The sequence below is a fragment of the Ornithorhynchus anatinus genome, chromosome 17 (genome assembly GCF_004115215.2).
Source record: "Ornithorhynchus anatinus isolate Pmale09 chromosome 17, mOrnAna1.pri.v4, whole genome shotgun sequence".
NCBI classification, from domain to species: Eukaryota; Metazoa; Chordata; class Mammalia; order Monotremata; family Ornithorhynchidae; genus Ornithorhynchus; species Ornithorhynchus anatinus.
Genome location: NC_041744.1, coordinates 6,354,969 through 6,376,193, shown reverse-complemented (window position 1 = coordinate 6,376,193; position 21,225 = coordinate 6,354,969). Strand labels below are relative to the sequence as shown.

The following is a 21,225-nucleotide window of genomic DNA, read 5'->3' as shown; positions in this document are numbered from 1 at the left end:
TCTACCCTCCTCCCTGATGTCTTTTCCACCGTCTTTTCCAACGTCCCTTCTACCCTTGTCCTCCGTATACTTTCCACCCTTCTCCCCAAAGTCCTTTCCTCCTTCCCAACGTATCTCCTCCCCAATGTCCTTTCTACCCTCCTCCCCAACATCCTTTCCTCCCTCCTCCCCAAAGTCCCTTCTATGCTTCTTCAGGGGTAAATTCTGGGCCCCAAGAGCAGCAACTGACATTTATGTTCCTTGAGCTCTTGGAGGGGAAGAAGGGAAAAACCTGTTTCTGGTGTGAAAGAGGAGCCGCCACCTCTCAAGTCATAATCAGAGTCCCGCGGGATCTTGAGATTAGGTGCATTTGGACATCCGTTCAGTCCCCTTGGGTAGGAGGGGTGGGGGCTTGGCAGAGGGTGGGAAGTAAAGTAATCAGATATTAGCAGAAGGCGGTGCATGCTGTGGACTAAGTCAGCAGGGTTTTCCTGCTGAAGCAGTGCATTTGCAGCTGGGCGGGGTGGGTGGAGGATGGAGGAGCGGGCGTTTGATTGGCAGCAGCCCATGGAAGAAGGTAAGGTAGGAGGAAGTGCAGGTGGCAGGGACCCAGACTGGTCCCCGATAGCCGTGATGATCTTTCAATCATGCCACCTCTTTGCCTTCTGGATACGGGGCGGGCCCAGGGATGGTCCAGTTGAGGATCGATCGATCAATCAGTGGTATTTTTTGAGTGCTGACCAGGTACAGAGCACTGAACTAAGCTCTAGGGAAAGTACAATGTAGTAGAGTAGGTAGACACGATTGTGCCCACAAGGAGCTTACTTGAAAATAAATTACAGATAGGGGAAATAGTATAATATAAGGATATCCAGCTCTGCTCCTCCCAGAACCGTTCACCTCCGTTCTCTCGGTGGACTGTCAAGAACATACCGTGTCCTTGGGGGAGATGGATTTGTGGACCTTTTCACATAGGCTCCTCCAGGCCAGACCGATCTATCCCATGCTGCCTCATTCTCGATTTCCAAAGGATAAATCTACCCATCCCCGTAGGCTCTGTGTCTCTCCCTTCTTAATTGTGAAAACTCACACAAATCCACACCCACATGGCACCAGTTTGAATACGTCCCACTTCACTCTGCAGGAAAGCAGATTAGTTGGGCATAACAAAACTGGTTTAAGGCGTATGCCCCACCCTCACTGAAGTACAGCTCAGATGAAAGGCCTGTAAATCAGGGCAAGGAGGAGGAGGAGAAGGACGAGGAGTAGGGGGTGAGATGAATGAAACAAATGTGAATTGAAGAACGGATCCATCTTTGTGGAAACTAATGGACACATGGCATGGACATCCCAGATTTCTGAGATCCTGGTTTCTCTCAAGTTGTAAATTCCAGAAAATGCCTGGGTCCAGCCAGGCCTTTCCTGGAGGGGCCACAGGGAATGCTGCCTATAGTGACTGGTGTGTGGGTGTCTGTCGGTCTGGATGGGGCCTGGGAAGAGTGAATCCATCATCACCATCATTTGTATTTCTTGAGCCTCTTCTGTGTGCAGAGCACTGTGCTAAGTGCTTGGAGGGGGAACAGAAGAGTTATAAGGCACGACTCCTGCTCTCCAGAAGTTTACATTCTAGGTGGGGTCCCAGACATTTTAATGAATTACAGATAGAGGAAGGAGGCATAGAAGGTATGTAAATAAGTTCTGTGGGGGCTGTAGGAATTTAAGTGCTGCGGTCTCCCGGAAGGGCTGAGAGGCAGTCGGGGAATACAAAATGGGAAGATTAGGGATTAATCGGGAAAGGACCGCTGGAGATGTGATCTGAAAAGGGCTTTCCAGATGCGTAGAGTTCTGGTCTATCGGATATGAAGGGGTAGGGGAGAGGGCATCGACAAGAGGTTGGCAGTAGGAGGGATGAGTACAAGGCACAGATCAGTTTGAGAGGAATGAAGATCACGACCTGGGGTATAGTGGGAGAAGAGATTGGATAATTAAGGATGGAGCTGTTTGGTCATTGGTCAGGAGTTTCTGCTTGATGCAGAGATAAATTTGAGGGGAACGTGGAGATGTGCAGAGGGTCAAGTGGGGAGAGGTACAGCACCAGGGGGTGAAGAAACCTTTTGTGCTCAGTACAGTGCTCTGCACCGGATAAGTACTCAATAAAAAGCATTGATTGATTGAAGGAGCCCTGGGGCCGGCAGAGCTTCCAGCTTTCTCGGTCTGGCACCCCACAGGTCAGAAGACTCGTTCAAGCAGTACTTCAGCGAGATGGCCTGGCTCGCCGTCCCCTACACCGACGAAGGTCGGAGGTCACGCCTCAACCGGCTCTATGGAATACAAGGTAAGGAGGCCCCGGCTCAGCCTCCCCGAGGAATTCTGGGTAGGCTATCCGGCTGCTCCACCTCGGACTGCAACCTCTGTTTTTAGGCAGAAAAAGAAACTGCCTCAGATGCCTCAGTTTCCAGGTGTCTGTTCATTTTAAAGAAAAACCAGAACAGACCAAGAGACAGCTCTGGCCTGCCAGCTGTCTCTTCCTGGCCAGCTGGCCAGCTTCCCTGCTCCCTGGCCCCCGGCCAGGTGCCAGGGAGAAAGTGCCGGGGGGAAACGGCGCTTCTCATCAGAAGAGTTTGCTGGAAACTGGGTCGAGGGGGTCCGGGATGCCCGTGGTTTCTCAGTAAGGATGAGGAACGGGACAGCTGGGTTGGGTTATCCCTGGGCGTGTAAACTCCTTAGAGCCCCACAGAGCGTGGGCTTGGTTTCGTCTAGGACCTGTTAGTGATCAGAGATAAACAGGACCACATGTTTGGAGCATGCCCTGGCCTTCACTCTGTATGTGTGTATGTGCGCGCGCGCGGACTTGTGCACGCGTGAACACATTCCCCTGGCAAAGAGCTCAGCTGCTCGGGGAGGAAACCACTGGGTGCCAGCTGACGGGCTGAAGACCCTTGGGTGCACACAGACATTCTTTGCACTCATTGGGAGACTGTACTGGCCATCATCAGCGGAGGCTGGAGCCAGGGAGGGGAAGGGCTTCGTCTCAGTCACCCCACTGCCCTCCTCTCCAGACCCTGCTCCCAGGACCCCCTCGTTCAGGTCGCACCTCGCCCTGGCCCTCCCAAGTTGCTGCTTTATAACAGCGATGGTGGAAATGGCCCGTTCTGAGCCCCAAACTGATTGTACAAACTCAGTTTTGCTCTGAAACAGCTATGAGCTCTGTTTTAGTTCTCAAAAATCAAAGGGCAGCTTAAAAGTGAACTTTAAGATATTCCCCAAAGGTGTGTGCTCCCTCTCCTCAAGTTGCTTTACTCTGAACCTCCAACTTGAACCTACTGCTCTCCTTGACCTTCTCTCCCCCCACCCCTCCCACACCCCATGATCATTGCCTTCTGTCCCCAGTTCCTCTACCTTTCAGGTCCGTGTTTTATCCACTAGGCCATGCTGCTAGACAGTATCTCCGACCGACTCAGAGCTCAAAATCTAAGAGGGAGATAGAACAACCATTTTATGTCCATTTTACAGATGAGAGAACTGAGGCAGAGAGAAGAATATCGACCCATCTAAGGTTTCATACAGCATCAAGTGGAGGAGTGTTTATTGTAATAATAATGTTGGTATTTGTTAGGCGCTTACTATGTGCAGAGCACTGTTCTAAGCGCTGGGGTAGACACAGGGGAATCAGGTGGTCCCACGTGGGGCTCACAGTCTTAATCCCCATTTTACAGATGAGGGAACTGAGGCACAGAGAAGTGAAGTGACTTGCCCACAGTCACACAGCTGACAGGTGGCAGAGCTGGGATTCAAACTCACGACCTCCAAAGCCCGTGCTCTTTCCACTGAGCCACGCTGCTACTTTCCCAGGTGCTCAGTACAGTGCTCTGCACACAGTAAGCGCTCAATAAATACGATCAAATGAATGAATAGGAACCCGGGTCTCCTGACCCCTAGTCCTGGACCCTTTCCACCAAGCCCCAATGCCTCCCACCCTTCACATGCGAGGTGGGAGTGAAGACGAAAACACCTCGAGGCTCCCTTCCCGCTCGGAGCTTTGCACTGGGCCACTGTCCCTGGACTGATTTTTCAGCAGAGACTGCCATGAGGATACAGCCAGTTTATGGCCTGTTTAACACGTCTTTCTGACTAAAATGTTTAGAACGCAGTCAGCGAAACACAAATCCCATTTGCAATTGAGTAACTAATCCACGGCTGTCAGAGAACCCAGCCTTCCTTTCAGAAAGGATTAGGAGCAGATATTTCTTGGTTCATTCATTCATTAATAGAATTTATTGAGCGCTTACTATGTGCACAGCACTGTACTGATTGCTTGGAATGTACAGTTCGGCGACGGAGACAGTCCCTGCCCAATAATGGGCTCACAATCCTGGTTTCGGGTTCTTCGTGTCTGCTTGATTTTTTAAAATGTTTTCTATATTTTTTGAGCACACACCATGTGCTAGGTGCTGTGCCTAGGGTGCACCAGCGGCTCAAGAACTAAGGAGGCAAGAAGGGAGAGTGTGAGTGAGTGAGCGTGTATGTGTTTAGGGAATCAAGGAAAATTCTTCTGACAACATAGGTATATCTGCAGGTGATACTGGAAGAGACGGTTTTGTGCGTGCACGTGGAGTCAGGTGTACGTGCATCGGGCAAGTTTTCCGTAACACTGGATTTGACAGGAACGGGGCCCCTGAAATAATAATAATAATAATGATAATTGTGGTATCTGTTAAGTGCTTACTATATGCCAAGCATTGTACTAAGCACCGGTTGGACCCACTGCCTGTCCCACGAAGGGCTCACGGTCTAATGGGAAAGGAGGACAGGAATTGTATTCCCATTTTCCAGAAACTGAGGCCCAGAGAAGTGAAGTGACTTAGCCAAGGTTGCCCAGGCCCAAGCTCTTTCTACTAAGTCACATTGCTGCTACTGCTGCTTTTGTGCATCTTGCACCTTACAGCACAAAAATTGGCACACAGCAAGCACTTAATAAATACCATAACTAAATGACAACATTTGGAGTCAGATGAGGGAAAGGCCAGAGGCTAGGGGAGAGAGAAGGATGGGATGGGCCAGTGTTGGGGGAGGCAGGGGAGGGGAGAGAGGTAAGAGTGGAGAGAAGCAGTGCTTTGAGGGCCTCCCTTTGGGCGGAAGCGGCGTGGGGAGAGAGGGGCTTAAATCTGACCCTGCTTGGGAGCTTTCCAACTCTGCTGCTCATCCATGCAGCCAGACTTGGCCAAACACCTGCCCTGGCCAACCCAGAAATAGTCCGACTCCTCATTCGTTCATTCAATAGTATTTATTGAGCGCTTACTATGTGCAGAGCACTGTACTAAGCGCTTGGGATGAACAAGTCGGCAACAGATACAGTCCCTGCCGTTTGACGGGCTTACAGTCTAATCGGGGGAGACGGACAGACAAGAACAATGGCACTAAACAGCGTCAAGGGGAAGAACATCTCGTAAAAACAATGGCGACTAAATAGAATCAAGGCGATGTACAATTCATTAACAAAATAAATAGGGTAACGAAAATATATACAGTTGAGCGGACGAGTACAGTGCTGTGGGGATGGGAAGGGAGAGGTGGAGGAGCAGAGGGAAAAGGGGAAAATGAGGCTTTAGCTGCGGAGAGGTAAAGGGGGGATGGCAGAGGGAGTAGAGGGGGAAGAGGAGCTCAGTCTGGGAACGCCTCTTGGAGGAGGTGATTTTTAAGTAAGGTTTTGAAGAGGGAAAGAGAATCAGTTTGGCGGAGGTGAGGAGGGAGGGCGTTCCAGGACCGCGGGAGGACGTGACCCAGGGGTCGACGGCGGGATAGGCGAGACCGAGGGACGGCGAGGAGGTGGGCGGCAGAGGAGCGGAGCGTGCGGGGTGGGCGGTAGAGAGAAGGGAGGAGAGGTAGGAAGGGGCAAGGTGATGGAGAGCCTTGAAGCCTAGAGTGAGGAGTTTTTGTTTGGAGCAGAGGTCGATGGGCAACCACTGGAGTTGTTTAAGAAGGGGAGTGACATGCCCAGATCGTTTCTGCAGGAAGATGAGCCGGGCAGCGGAGTGAAGAATAGACCGGAGCGGGGCGAGAGAGGAGGAAGGGAGGTCAGAGAGAAGGCCGACACAGTAGTCTAGCCGGGATATAACGAGAGCCCGTAATAGTAAGGTAGCCGTTTGGGTGGAGAGGAAAGGGCGGATCTTGGCGATATTGTAGAGGTGAAACCGGCAGGTCTTGGTAACGGATAGGATGTGTGGGGTGAACGAGAGGGACGAGTCAAGGATGACACCGAGATTGCGGGCCTGCGGGACGGGAAGGATGGTCGTGCCATCCACAGTGATAGAGAAGTCTGGGAGCGGACCGGGTTTGGGAGGGAAGATGAGGAGCTCAGTCTCGCTCATGTTGAGTTTTAGGTGGCGGGCCGACATCCAGGTGGAGACGTCCCGGAGGCAGGAGGAGATGCGAGCCCGAAGGGAGGGGGAGAGGACAGGGGCGGAGATGTAGATCTGCGTGTCATCTGCGTAGAGATGGTAGTCAAAGCCGTGAGAGCGGATGAGTTCACCGAGGGAGTGAGTGTAAATGGAGAACAGACTCCTCGGAGGCCAGCCTCCTCGCTGCCCTGGAAGTGAGCCTGGGTCAGTCAGTCAGTCAAACCCAAGGAGTCCCCTGCTTCCTCCCAGAGAGCACAGCCGCACCCACCGCTTCCGGGAGTTGTAGTCAACTGGGCATGTGTGGAACTAACCCAAGTGACAGTGGTGCCGTGGCCTTTTCCACTCTTCATCCCAAAATTGCAGTGCAGTGGAACGAACTGGAGCCTGGTCTCCTGGAGTACAATGCCAGCCGGGAACATGGGACTAGGAGTGTTGGTGAGGGCACTGCAGGAAGCTTCTTCGCCTCAGAAGAACACAAGAAATGCCTTTGATGGCTCAGACTAGGAGACCTTCTAGTCCAGGACTCTGCCTCCCGCAGGGGGCCCAGGATGCCCAGAAGGAAGCAAGTGATGGTTGCCCTCTTGGACATTCACCCGAATGCTTAGGGAGGAGCCACCTAACCTCCCTGACTACTCCACCTTCCCCTTTACCTTCTCCCCGGGAACTCATCAAGGACCCTCTTGCAGGAGTTCCTCCAAATTCTCCTTGATTCTGCCGATATTTTCGGTCACACAACTCCCCCGGGTGCCGGCCCCCCTGCTGTGTGAGGAAGTGTTTCTTTTTGTAGGTTTTGAACTTCCTTCACCCTGCAAGCTTCAGCTGCTACCCCTTGCCTTGGAGCTGTGGGATTTGGGTTCTGCCTCCTGCCCTCACTTCATGATTGGAAGGTATCAGACCGAAGAGGCCTAATCATTTCAGTCCCTAGGATGAGAGGCCAAAGAAGCATATGCATCTATTATCATTGAGCCTGGATTTGGGAAGAACCTGGGAAAAAAGGGAAAATGTTGACATACAAGAGGAGAAATTATGACTTTGTTTCCAGTTCTTCAGATTAGTAACCGCCCTCTGCCTACAGCCTTTCCTTGGTCTTGGTCTGGTTTCCCAATCAATTATCCAGTCAGAAACTCTAATTTTCCTGACACCCCCACCATCCACCGTCTGCCCTGGCACCGGGCCATTCTGCTGCTACGGTATGTATCGCTTCCCTTGCCCGTGTGCTCAGAGATTGGCAGAGGTTTGTGGCAAGGGGACGGTACACTCGGAAGAACCGTGACAATTGGCAGGAGATCTGTGGAGGAGATCAGGGTTGGATACGGAGTGCTTTTAAATTGGCTCCCCCCTGCCACCCGGGCATTCTCCCCTGAGCCCGTGCTATGGTGTCACCGAAGGGCACATACCACACTTCTGGGCCAGTAGAGAGGTCAGACCTTGGTAATGGGGATTCCCACCGCGTGTCCTGAGAGAGGAAGAACAAGACACAGTCCTTCTCCTCAAGGAGCTCAGAGTCTAATGAGGGAGCTGCGTTACTGTCGTGCAAATGCCCAAATAGACAAAACAGCATGAGCCATTAAAGGAATAAAAAAAAAATCCAGAAGATACCAACAGAGGACCAGACACATCAGTGCTGTGAGCTTGTTGAAGGGATCAGCTGGACCAGAGTCAGGCATGGCCAATCCAGGAAGGTTTTGAGGGAAGTTTTGAAGGAGGGAAAGGACCTGGTTTGGCCAAGAGAAGGAGGGAGGGCATGAGCAGTGGCTCAGAGCGAGGGGGCAAAAGCTGCTAAGTTCGACAGAGCAAAATAGACGATGACCACTGAGTCATTCAAACAGCTGTCTTGTCATTGAGGGCTCCCAAACCAGTTGCAGAAAGTGGCTTTTGGAACCAGAACCAAAAACTACCCATTAGCTACTTTCGTTCACCATTTTCTACCCGTCATCTGGCCAAAACGAATCACCAAAGGGCATCAAAGAGCATTATGCTTAACGATGGTATCTGTTACGCTTGCTATGTGTCAAGCACTGTTCTAAGCACTGGGCGAGTTACAAGGTTATTAGGTTGTCCCAGGTGGGGCTCACAGTCAATCCCCATTTTACAGATGAGGTAGCTGAGGCACAGAGTAGTTATTTGCCCAAGTGATTTGCCCAAAGTCACGCAGCTGACAGGTGGCGAAGTCAGGATTAGAACCCACGACCTCTGATTCCCAAGCCCATGCTCTTTCCACGAAGCCACACTGCTTCTTAAGGTGACCCTGATCTTTCCAGTCTATGCTTCTACTCCATTTAGTCCAAAAAGCTTGAAGTCCTTGGTTAGTATTATTATTATTATTATTACCATGATTACTATTGTATTTAGGAGGGGCTTACTATGTGCCAGAGTGGATACAAGATAATCACAGATCATACACTAACCCCATCCCTCCAAGTTAGGGACAACAGGAATTTCATCCCCATCTTACAGGTGAGGAACATGAGGCGAAGAGAGGTCTAGTAACTCACCCAAGGTCACCCAGCAGGCCTGAGGCAGATCTGAGACTAGAACTCGGGCTTCCCGCCCCTTTTCCACCAGACCACGCTGCCTCCCCAAACTTCCCCCCAGACGCTCCTTACTGCACATCAGCTGTCAACGGGAAAACCGAGATTAGCAAGAATATTCTGACTCAATAAACGCGTGGGCCCCTCGTCCCTGTCTCTGAGCAGCTGAGACCGGTGCTAATGTGGACACCTAAGTTCGGGCTGCTCAGAAACAGATTGTGGGAAAGCCAAATGTCTGTCTCCTGTAACTGGCTCTGGCCTTTTCTCAGCTAGATTCCCATCTTGCTAAGATTGTTGCCTTTCTTCCTTTCATTGAGCAGTTAAAAAGACACCAAAGCAGTCATCAATATGATGAAAATCCATATAAAAACCCCCTTCCCATCTTTTCCTGATGCTGTCTGGGTGTAATGGGGATGGCCAGGCTAAATTCATTTCCACTATTTCTGCAGTTTCCTTGCATATTGAATCTCATTGCTGTCAGCAGTGGTACCAGGAAGGTCAGTTTCACCAACCGTTTCATTTTCCGCTTCTGTCCTGGCATCGCACCCCAGGCTCTTCCCATCAGGAAATGTGTAAATAAATCCATCGGCGGCCATTGTCCTGTCTCTGAAACCAGTCCAGTTGCTGAGTATTTCACTTCTGTCCTTGGGGCTCTGGGCTGGTGAGGAATTGGATTTTTGTGAAAAGGAAACCAAAATCTTCCCTTGGACTGTAAACTCCTGGCGGGCAGGGGATGGGTGTCTTTTCCCAAGTGCCTAGTACACTGCTGCACCCTTGGGAGGGGCTTGGCAAATACCCTTGATGATCGTAGTGGTGATGAGATAATTTCTCCACCAGGCTCTCAAGAGTCCCTTGGACTCGGAGGCTCTGAGGGTGGGCTTTTCTCCCAGGAGGAGAGGGGCTGGATGTTGATCAGATGGAATGCTGGGTAGGGAAAATGAGGAAAATCCAAGGAAAAATTTCTGAAAGGCCAGCTTTCAAGTGTTTGACAGAAGAACTGGAGTTGGAAACATTTGAAAATGGGGGATGCAGGGGCCCTGAAGCAGGGAGGGTCCAGATCCCTTTGGACTGGCCTGCCAACCCGCAGACGTCTCTGAGTCCTGGTGTCATGATCTCCAGAGATTGTTCCCCAGCTGCCAATGGCAAAGAAATGCCTGTGGCCCTCATCCCCGACTGCCTGGCATGATTGGGGCACCCCAGGGGGAGATTGGAGGCACTCTTCCACCCGGGGGCCTCACAGCTTTGGGGAAAGCCCCTGGGGGAGAGAGGAATATCATGATTCAGGCAGCTGCTCCCCACACTTCAGCCTTTCTAGGGCCTTTTGCCCTTTCAATAGAAAATGACAAACAACTGCAGGATGGAAGCAATTGTTCGGTTTTCTGCAATGCAGAAGAAAAAAAGCAGCTAGAACAGCTTAACGGTTGCTGCGTTTGTTTCTTTTTTTTCTTTTGGACAGTCTCGTAACTTCAAAAAGGGATGAGGTGGACATACTATTAACCCTCTAAAATCTTTCTTTCCTCAAAATCTTTCATGTTTCCTCTTAGTGCAACCCCACAGTCCAGTTAATAGACTTGAGCAATCATCATGATCAGAATTACTGGATTCACTCATGTAACTGCCTTCTCTTTGTAAGCAGTGACAGTGGCTCCTATTGGGGGAGGATGACGAGTCGGGTCAGCTTGAGCTAAATCCATGGGGCTTGCGGTGACTTGCGAACTCTGGAGTCCAAAGGCTGGGCTGGGCAGGGGGGAAACGACATAATTCATTGAGCGCTTGTGCAGTCTCAAGTATCCCCTTACCTTTCTCATCCTTCCCCCCCTCCTTTCCTCCTCTTTTTTCTTCTTTCTCTTGCTCCCCTTATTACTTGACTTAATTTCCTGCGTAGTAGTCCCTCCTCTTTTTTGGGTTTGCGTAAATTATGCCAACATTTGGGATAGTTATACACATAAATATGGTATTTATTAAACTCTCTCTCCTCTTTGCTGGGTTCTGTGGGGATCAAGTGTCCAGTGGGAGAAGAGAACGGTCTTCAACACAGGACACAACCCACCAGAATGTAACTGGTAGGGGTCAATCCGGGAATCCTTGTGGGAGGAGGAGCACTCTGAGTCACGTTTTAAAGAAGGGGAGGGTTGAGGCTCAGGGAAGAGGAAAGGGGAGAGCCTAATAGGTGTGGGGGTGGCAGAGACCACAGTCTGGGACTGAACCGTTCTCCCTTCTCTCCCTCTCAGGCATCCCGACCCTCATCGTGCTGGACCCGAGCGGTGAGGTGATCACACGGCAGGGGCGGGTGGAGGTGCTGAACGACGTGGATTGCCGCGAATTCCCCTGGCACCCCAAGCCCGTGCTGGAGCTGTCCGACTCCAACGCCGTCCAGCTGAACGAGGGCCCCTGCCTCGTCCTCTTCGTGGGTATGATGGATGGCTCCCTGCCAGGGATCTGGGGGAGACCGAGTCAGTCTGGAGGGGTGTCCAATCTAGTCCCGGGACCTCGGCCCCTGAAATCACATAGGCCGGGGCCCGGCCATGGGATAAGGATGCGGCCCAGGTCTGGCTGTTGGGGTGCCCGCCCCGGGCTCTGCCGGAGCCTCCCCAACCGTCTCCTCTCCGTGGGCGGAGCCAAAGAATCCAATGCGGCTCTGCGGCCAGCCAAAGCCGGCGGAACTTTGGTAGACCACCAGTGTGTAGGTGGGCTTGGGGGAGGGACCAGAGAGGACGTCTAACAGGAAGGAAAAGGGAAGAGTGCCATCCAGGGGCTCCCACCTCCACCTATTGGGTGGCACCTGACAGAGAAAGTGTGCCTGGAGAATGTGTCAGGACCCAGGGAGGTTGGCTGGGGACATAAGCCTTGTGGGCACCCACAGTTCAAAGTGGAAAGCAAGATTTCTACCCCCTCCCTGAATTTCCTAAGAGATGTTCATTACCCAGAAGCGGGCCTTTATGCCTCATCTCATTGGTCCTCACATCACCGGGGTCGGGGGGGAAGAGAACAAGTGAGCCGGCAGGTCAAGTGATTTGCCTGAGGTCACACAGCAGGCCAGTGGCAGAGGCAGGGCTATTTCCCTGACTCCTGATGCCCTGGGGCTGCCATCATCCAGAGCCACGCCTCTTGGAGGGTTTAGTCTCTGAGGCCTCGGGGAGCCATTTGAGAGAAAGGAGGACTCCTTACTTTGGCACAGTTAGGGGCCGGTGATTCCCAGTGGAGCTGGCCCTGCCTCCCAGATTTCCTCCTAGCTAACAATGCCTGGCCTCCTGCCTTTGTCCCTCCCCAGCAGCCTTGCCTTTGACCTCGATGATTTATTCATGGGGACCCCAGCCCAGGCTGAGCACTGGGGCTGCTCCTTGCTGCTCACTGCCTCGCAGCTGGGAGGTAAAGGTCAGACGGGGGTCAGCAGGCCCCTGGGTGATTGACAGGGCCATTGCCCACAGAGCCGGGGATGAACAAACTACCCAGTGAAGTGTGTCCCAAGTCGGGGAGGGGGCTGGGTCCCCGGGCGTCTCTGGCTTGTGCCTGTCCATCACTGGGATCCGCAGGGCTGTTAGGGGACCACCGCCAGCTTCTGACACCCCTCCTCCCAGGCTGCCCAGCCCCGGATTCCCGTCTCGGGAGCCCCCCGCCTCCCGGCTCGGCTGGGCCCCCCCCACAGAGGACAAGCAACGTCTAGTCTCGGTGACCCTGCAGGGTTTCCATGCCAACAAGTCGGCCTGGGGTGAGGGGGAAGAGAAGCTATTGTGGGATGGGGGATTTTGGTCCAAATCCAGTTTGTCCAACTTGTCTTTTGGGCTTTCTCGGGCAAGGGGCAGTCCACGGGGGGCTCTCTAGGTCTGTCCTGACGGTGAAAGGGGCCTGTGTGCTCAGCACTGAGGGAGACACTTGGTGTCAGAGTCCTGCCTGGCCTGGGGGGGTGATGAGCACCCCATTCTGTCAAAGCAGATTGGGCCGTCGCTAGAATGTGGCCCCCCCAGAGGACCACCCCCTCAATACAGAGGCTTGCCCAGTGATGAGGCTAGTGAGGGAGGGGCAGCTGGGCAGAATCCCCTGCCCTTGAGGGGTCGGGGGTGGTGGGGTGGGGGGGTGGAGGGCTCCGTCGGGTCCCTCCCCGAGGTGTGGAGAGTATAGCGAGGGCCGTGGGGACATTACGGAGCTTTATGGAGAACCCTGAATGTTCTATTTGGAGACAGAAATATGCTTCCTGGAAGCTTTGTCCTGGTGCCACTCTGGAACATACTTTCTCTCATGTCAGTTGGGCGGGCAGTGAACTCTTATCTGACCTTTGATTGTTGGGTCTCAACCTTGAGCCCTCCATCCTGCCAACCCCTCCCCCAGGTCCCCACTCCAGCTTATATTGGCACTGTGTGAGTGTGTGTGTGTGTAGGGAGAAGCGCGGCACAGTTGCAAGTGGTAGGGTTGTGTAGAGACAATCATTCGTATTTATTGAGTGCTTACTGTGTGTACAGCGCTGTACTAAGTGCTTGCGAGAGTACAGTATAACAGAGTTGGTAGACACATGCCCTTCCTGTGAGTCATGGGCATGGGGGTGCTCAGTCTCCATGGAATTATTTTTATCTTCCCCTGCTCCTAGTAAAATACCTCCCATATAATAAGTGCTTAAATAGTATTTTTTAAAAAATCAGGTGTATTTGAGTTCCAGCGTTAGAGGTTAGAGTGGAAGAACGGTGGGGATGAATATTTGGGGTGGAGAAGCTCCTCCGTTCACTGACTGACATGAGGGTCTCAGCTCCCGGGCCTGGCGTGAGCGACCCCGACTCCAAGCCGAGCTGGGGAGAGGAGAATCGGCCAGGGGCGGGCTGGTGGGTCTTCTCTAAACCTGCCTCCTCCCGCTGCAGATTCTGAGGATGACGGGGAGTCAGACGCTGCCAAGCAGCTGATCCAGCCAATCGCAGAAAAGATCATCGCCAAGTACAAAGCCAAAGAGGAGGAGGCCCCGCTGCTGTTCTTCGTGGCTGGGGAGGTGAGTGAGGAGCAGGGCTCCCTCGGCCCGTGTGGACTGACCCGCTGGCGCCCGGGGCTTCGGCAGAAAGCTGAGCGGGGACGATTCTGGACGGAGGGCCGGCCCCGGGCCGGGCCGGAAACCCAGGAAGGGAACGCGTGAACCCCCCGGCGGAAGCTACCGGGTCAGGGTCGATGGGAGTTCCCTTCCCTCGTCAGCCACATCGCCAAGCCAGGAGTGCAGAGCCTGGCGCGCCAGTCCGCAGGCGGTGGCTCTGCTGACCGACCCTCCTCTGCCCCCGCCCCCAGACCCCCAAACCAAGCCTTCCATCCCTCGCCCTTTCAGGGACTCAGTGGGAAATTGGCAGGCAGAGAGGGGAGGAGGGAAGGGAGAGGGGGGAAGGTTCCAAAGATGGGAGAGGCCAGTTCCCTTTCATCCCCACACCTGCCCCGCCCATCCGGCCCCCAGTTCACCAAACAGCTGTTCTGAGCTCCGCAGCTCCAGACTCCACCACCTCCTCACGGCCCCCTCCCCCTTGCAATCCGCCTGGGAGACCTTGCCGGAGGCCGGAGACCCTGCCGGAGGCCGGAGGCCCCTCTGGCTACTGGGGGCTCGTCGCAGGGGGTTGGGGAGGCGGGGAGGGACGGCCGCCGACCTCTCGCCGCCCGGCCGCTCCCCGTGCATCCCCCACCTTGGTCCTTCGGAAATGGCGACTCCCTCTGCAAAATGGCTCCCGCCGCCACCCGGCTCCTAGCTCCTCTCCCCCTCCCCCTGTGCACCAACAGACCTCCACGCATGCTCGCCCACCTGCCTCTCCCCCTCCTCCCCCTGCGCAACAGCAGGCCTCCACGCATGCTCGCCCACCTGCCTCCCCTCCGCCCCCACGCACAGGGCCTGGGCCCCCACACCCCACCCGGCTCCTCCGGCCCAGGGTGTGGCCACGGGACCCTCCCCCACCCTCCACGCTCATTTATCTCCCACAACGCTTAGCTTCCAGGCCAGCGGCGGCGCGGCAGCCCAAAGAAAGGCGGGACGCCCTGAATTGCCCATTCATCACCTCCTCAATAGCCTCCGCTCCACGCTCTGCCCGTCGGGGCCCCTTCGGCTCCCGGCCTCTGGGCCGAGCACCAGGCTGCGGCGGGTCACGGGGAACAAAGCCAGTGGAGAGAACTCTGCCCCCGGCCAGGCCCCCGGGCCGGCTGGGCCGCCCGCCCGGCCGCGCACAAAGACCTGTGCTGGGGCCTGGTGGAATCTATTAAAGTCCTCGTCCTCCTTCCGCCCACTGGGAAATGGAGCCCGCTATGGGGAGGGGGAGAGAAAGGGCTTCAGTCTGGGCTGGATCAGAGGGGCTCCCTTTCTCCCGCCTGTTGAGAGGTGGCATCCGGTCCCCCCGGCCCCAAAGAGCGAGTGTCAACACCCCACAGTGGACTGAGTGCCTTCCCGGGCCTCTGCTCCCAACCTCGGCCCCGGCGATAGCACCTGACGGGGCGTCCCCCGGCCTCAGCTGGGTGGCCAAACCGGCCAAATCAGAGCCCGGGGTGGGAGAGGGCCCCAAGGCGGGGCAGCTGCAAACGCCCAGCGGGAGGAGTGCTGCATCGCCCACCCGGGGCCTTTCATCTCCGTGAAATGGATCGAGTGGCTGGGGCTTGGGGCATCTCCTGGGCGAAACCATTCTGGGCAGAAGGACAAGGGAAACGGCCATGAAGACTTGAGGCCCAGTGGCAGAGGGCAGCAGGCGGCACATAGGGAAGCACCAGTTGGTGGTTGATGCTGCCCCAGGCCCTGGGAGTCGGGAGCCCGGGCTTTTGCAGAACCCAGGCAGACAGATACTCTTCCTGGCCGGGACCTCCCAGGACCTTTGTGTTACCTCCTGTTCCTTGGAACTAGAGGTGGGAGGACACACCTTGAGGGCTTGGGGGGAGAGAGGCGAGATGTGGGCGGCAGAACCAAGTCGGCCCTGTAGTTCTTGGCCACCCACGGGCCCCAGGATGGCCAGAGCTCTGTGGCCGGCCACCTGCCGCTGCTGACCCTCCCAAGCTCTGGAGGATTGAGGGTGGGTCCCGGGGAGAGCCTGTCGTATTATCCCGGGGGGGTCACGGGACGGAGTGGATGGGTTGGGTTAGACCAGTCGCGCAACGGCTCTGGCACTTGTCCGAACTGGCCGTTCCAGCGGGTCAGGGTGCCGGCCCCTGTGTGGTGGCCACGGGGCTGGGGGTGGGATGACGTGGGGGACTCAGTCCTCTGCCTACCAGCACCCTCCCGCTCCCTAGGTGGTGATGGCTTGGGGAACGAGGAAGTGCAGAAGGCAGCAGGAGCTAGGAGAGAGGGGTTGGTTGGGAGAGCAAGGTGTGCCAGGCCCTGCTTCCCCCCTATAAACAGCCCTTGTGCACTCTCCCTCCCCCACCGGGGCTCCCAGGACGACATGACGGACTCCCTGCGTGACTACACCAACCTTCCCGAGGCCGCCCCGCTGCTCACCATCCTGGACATGTCCGCCCGCGCCAAGTACGTGATGGACGTAGAGGAAATCACCCCTGCCATCGTGGAGGCCTTCGTGAACGACTTTCTAGCAGAAAAGCTAAAGCCCGAGCCCATCTAGCGGGAGCCGGACCGCGGCGGACCTTATTTAAAACTCAGCCTCCTCCTCTTCCTCTTCCCTCTCTTCCCCTAGTCCCCTCTCTCCCCGTCCTCTTCCTCCCCTTCCCTGCTCCTGGATTTCTCTGCCACGTCCCGACGTCCGGCTTCCCCGTGGTGCCTTGTTTTCCGCGCTAGAGCCTCGTCCGCCGGTCCCCGAGGGGACACCTGTGGTGACACCGCAGCGGCAGAGTCGGCCATGTGGGGAGACTTTGCTTGTGCTTTGCGGCAGTTATATATTCGCCAGCCAGAACCGGGACCGAATGGCCATTCCTTAGAAGCCGCTCTCTCGAGCAGAACCTGTGCCGGGCTGTTCTTCCCCAGGAGGCGCGGCACCCGGCAGGCTGCGGGTCGGCTGTCCGTCTCTCGGCCTCCGGCCCCGACTCCTCCGGCTCTGCAGTGAGCCTCTCTTCCCCGCCCCACCCCCAGCCGCTCACACTCACCCACCACTCGAGCCAACTGGAAAGCATTTCGTCTCGTCCCGGGGGCGGACGGCCGGCCTGCTGCCCGACCCGTCATCTGCCCGTCTGAGCCGAGGTCGCCCAGGCCCTTTGGCAGCGGGACTGTCTTTCCTCGGTGACCTCAGTCTTCCCGCGCCTGAGGAGACGGCTTAGTTATGTGACTGTGTGCAAATTCGGGGCGAATCTTCCTTTCAAGAGGAACCTGGTGTTACCTTGGTGATAGAAAGGAGCTGGGGGGTTTGAGGGAGCCCAGATTGTCGTCCCTTGCCTTGCCCGTTGGGGACACACACACGAGAAATGCACACACACACACACACACACACACTCCTTCCCCCCCCCCCGTCCCCATCACCTCCACCCCAGTCCTCTTCGCCCCCCTGGCACTACTTCAGTTGCCGGAGGGTTTCTCCCTTGGAAAGTCCCCGAGGAGACCTGCCCAGTCCTGCCATTGGTGGGGTATCTCCAAGGTGGGTCCATTCCCTGTCACCAGGGAGGTGTGATGGACAGGGAGAAAGCCATCTCCCAGAGCTCTGCTGGGGCCTCACCGGCCCGGAAGATGCGGGACTTGTCTGGCCCTTTGCCCCAGCCCTCGGCATGTAGGGGACCAGGACACACGTGAGCCTCGGGGGCACTCGAGTGGTGCTTTGGCCCAGAAGCCCTCCTTCTCCTTCTCCCCATCCTTCTCCCATCTCTCCCCTGCCAGAGCAGGGAGGCACCCTGTGCCAGCCAAGTCAAAACCCGTTAGCGAGAGGGAGAGAGGACCAGGAGCCCACTGAGCCTAAGGTAGCATCAGCCCGGAGTCTTGACACCACATGTCCTGGGTGCGGTCCTTTGGGAAAGAGCACGCCCAACCCCCGACCCAACCCATGGCCCGAGATGGGGCCCCGGAGCAGGGGTTGGGGAAGAGTGGGGATTGCTCAGCGAGGCCTCTGAAAGTGATTTTTACTTTTACCCGTGGGGATCTGGCCTCCCAGAGAGGCTGTGGACTCCGCCCGACTTCCAGGGGCCAGCGTTATTGGACGGAGCCTAGCAGGGAGGGGCTTGGCCACCAGCTGGACCAGCCTATCACGGACAGACCTGAAATTCAATCTTCCTCTGTGGAAATAAAGCAGGTGGGTCTTTTGGCCTTTTACTCTGGCACAGAGCCTTCCTGACTCCCTGTTCTAAAATGCTCCTCCACCTCTGCCTCACCTACCAACCCCCCTGGCTCCCCTTCACTGCACAGGCCTTGCCTCTTCTGGGCCCCAGGGGACCCACCTGGGTCAGCACTTCCCAAGGGGAACCCCCAGGAGAGGTCCCAGAGGCCATAGCCCCTTTTGGGCCTTTGAGCCCAGGGGGAGAGTAGAGTTGGAAACTCCTTTGAGAGCCTGACTGGCTTCCGGGCCCTGGGTTTTGATGGGAGTTTGATTTAGGCGGCCACCTCATGCCGGGCCTCTTCCAGGTGGGATCTGTGCTTGACCGTGGTGGGAGGTGCTGGGGGGAAACCGAGGCCAGCAGTGATGGGGGAGCCAGACCACAGGGACTACTGAAAAGCCATTACTGAAAGGGATTTCCCAGGGACCCATAAACAGGGCCCCTTTCCGGAGCTCAGCAGAGTTGAGAATTCACTGGGCGCAGTGAGAGTTGAGCGAGGTTGGAGCCTTCCCGACTCCCTCGGAGGGGAGAGGGGCTGGGCCCTCTGTCTCTGGAGGCAGCTGGGCCTCCGGGGCAGAGAGAGGCAGCAACCGGAGCCCCCAGCACTCCTGAAGCGGGAGACCAGAAGACAAGGGCTGGAGAAACCAGTTCATCTCCAAGGCCCTGGCCCTGCCCATGCTTTGCCCTAGCCCTGCGCTGCCTGCAGCAGGAGTCTTGCCCCAGGGATGCCCTATTTCAGGAAAAGCGGGGGCCGGCCCCTGCCCGGCTCTGACTGCCATCCTGGTGCCGCGACTCTCGAGAAATCCCCTCCAGAAGCAACGTGTGACTTCGGGAGGGGCGGATACAGTCTCTCCCCGAACCAGAGGAAGAGAGGCCCGGCCCCTCCCAGCTGCAGCCAGGATCCAAGCACAATTGAGGCAAACAAGGTGGGTGGCGGGGAGGAAGTTCCCCCGGGCCCAAGGCTCCCCTGACATTCTTGTCGCTAATTGGAAGCAGGTCAGAGCGCCAGCTGAGATGTATTTAACGGCTCCCACCGGCAGCCCGGCAGAGACCCGTAACCTGCAGTTCCAGTTCGGAAGGTGACCGTAAAACTCCCCTGCCCCCAGGGGTCCGGCCCCTTTGCTCCACAATGACTTCCAGATCCGATTCCACTTAGAAGAGAAAAGAGAGCTTTCCCAGCGGTCACCCTCAATAAGCGTCCGCTCGGAGGGTCGGGGTGCGGGGGGAGGAGGGAGAATCGGCAGGGGCGGAGAGGGGCAGAGACGACGACCGCGTCAGCCGGAAGGTCGTGGGCCGCACCGGGGTCACCGGGCTGACCGCAGTGACCCCGGGGGCGCGGATGGGCCGTCCGGGGAGCCGGTGCCCCCTTTTGCCGAATCGCTTTCTGGCTCTGACCGCTCTCGGCGCTGGGAAGACTTAGTTCGGATCCAGACGTTATTTTTTCTTGTTGTCTAATTAAAGACTGAAAAAGCCTTTCTTCCCTTCTGTTTCCCCCTGCTGCTGTCGCTTCGCCAGTCGCCGCCAGCCCCGGGTTTGCGGTGGCAGAGTAATTTCCAAGGCAGCGGCTTGGAACCCGTGGCAGTCGGAGGCAGCGGGGCCGCTGAAACGGGCACGTTCCATCAGTGAGGAGACGGTGAGCCCCGGGGAAGTTAAGGCCCACGGCCCACCTGGATCTCTTTCTGGTTCATCTCCCCATTCATCCGGGGCTGAGCCTGGGCCTTCCCATACTTGTGTTATCTCCCCTGCTCCCCCCGTTCTTCCCACCACTTGCCAACTGCCTGCCGAGAGCTGGACTGAGGGCAGTTACAGGTGGCTTATGCCCTTCCTGCCCCCATAAACACAGCCCCCCAGCCACTGTAGTGGATGAAGCACTCGGCCTGGAGGACGTCGAATCGTCGACCCAACCGTCCCTGTGCCCGAGCGGGCACTGCAGGCTCATTGAGCTGCCTCCAGCCCCTCCACCTCCCTTGGGGAGCTCCAGGGCCCTGCCGCGACCAGGCAGTGCCGGCGGAAAGCCAGAGACCCCAGACTTTAAATGTCAAGAAAGAGTCCGCTTCCGCCTGAGCCGACGGGGGTGATGACGGCCAAACGCAGCCCCGAAACATCGGGCCTGAAAGAACTTCCCGCTGTTTTCCTTGAGCAGTTTGGGTCAGATGGGTGGCTTTCCTGGTGCTGCCCCGGGGCAGGAAACTGGCAGAGTGGCAGCTTTCCCCCCGGGGCCACAGTCCTCTCCCGCAGCATCATCACTAAGGTTGGGGGACAGGGATTAGCAGGGCATTTGTCCGGGAGAGTTGAGCGGGGGAATTATCAACAGGAAAGGAGTGTTAGGCTGGTTGAGGAGCGGTTGACCTACTGAAAGAGCACAGACCTTGTCTCCGATCCCACCTCTGTCTTTTGCCTGCCGTGTGACCTTGGACAAGTCACTTGATTTCTTCATTCCCCAGTTGCCAGTTTCCCCATCTGTAAAATGGGGATTAAATACCTGGGCTCTGTCCCTCTCGTCATAAACCCCATGTGGGACAGGGACTGCATCAGACTGTATTTATCCCAGCGCTTAGCCCAACGTGGGTGTTTAGCAAATAACACTCATGTGCCTGATTTTAGGAACCTCTGGAAGAGATTCCTTGCTGATGTAACCCCAGGCCGACAGGCGTAATAATGGTATTTAACCGGCACTCGGTGAGGGCAAGGCACTGGTACTAAATTCTGGGGAAACACAAATGCAACGAGGGACACATTGTGGGAGACAGATTTGAAAATCCTCACAGATAATCCAAATAAATCACTGTATACTTGAATACCATATAGACCAGTGTTCAGGGTAGGTATAGGTAAGCATAGAAGTGCTGGAAGTTGCTGACAGAGTTTGCAGTTGTGCTGGGAATCAGTCAAGGTAGCAAAGGTATTTATTAAGCAATGTGGCTCTGTGGAAAGAGCACGGGTTTAGGAGTCGGAGGTCATGGGTTCTAATCCCGGCTCCGCCGCTCGTCAGCTGTGGGACATTGGGCAAGTCACTTAACTTATCTGTGCCTCAGTTACCTCACCTGGAAAACGGGGATTAAGACTATGAGCGCCGCGTGGGTCCTGATTACCCTGTATCTACCCCAGTACTTAGAACAGTGATCGGCACATAGTAA

General features: G+C 55.9%; 1 protein-coding gene across 1 annotated transcript in view; it reads left to right on the top strand.

The window, feature by feature from the left end:
- The window catches only part of NXN (nucleoredoxin), a 115,956-nt gene extending 96,387 nt beyond the window's left edge, over positions 1-19,569 (top strand). The window contains exons 5-8 of the mRNA XM_029082407.2: positions 2,208-2,314; positions 11,140-11,319; positions 13,756-13,880; positions 16,276-19,569. Coding sequence (XP_028938240.1) covers positions 2,208-2,314; positions 11,140-11,319; positions 13,756-13,880; positions 16,276-16,458 — 595 coding nt within the window. The 3' untranslated portion in view covers positions 16,459-19,569. The remainder of the gene's footprint in view (positions 1-2,207; positions 2,315-11,139; positions 11,320-13,755; positions 13,881-16,275) is intronic.
- Positions 19,570-21,225: the final 1,656 nt, after the last annotated feature.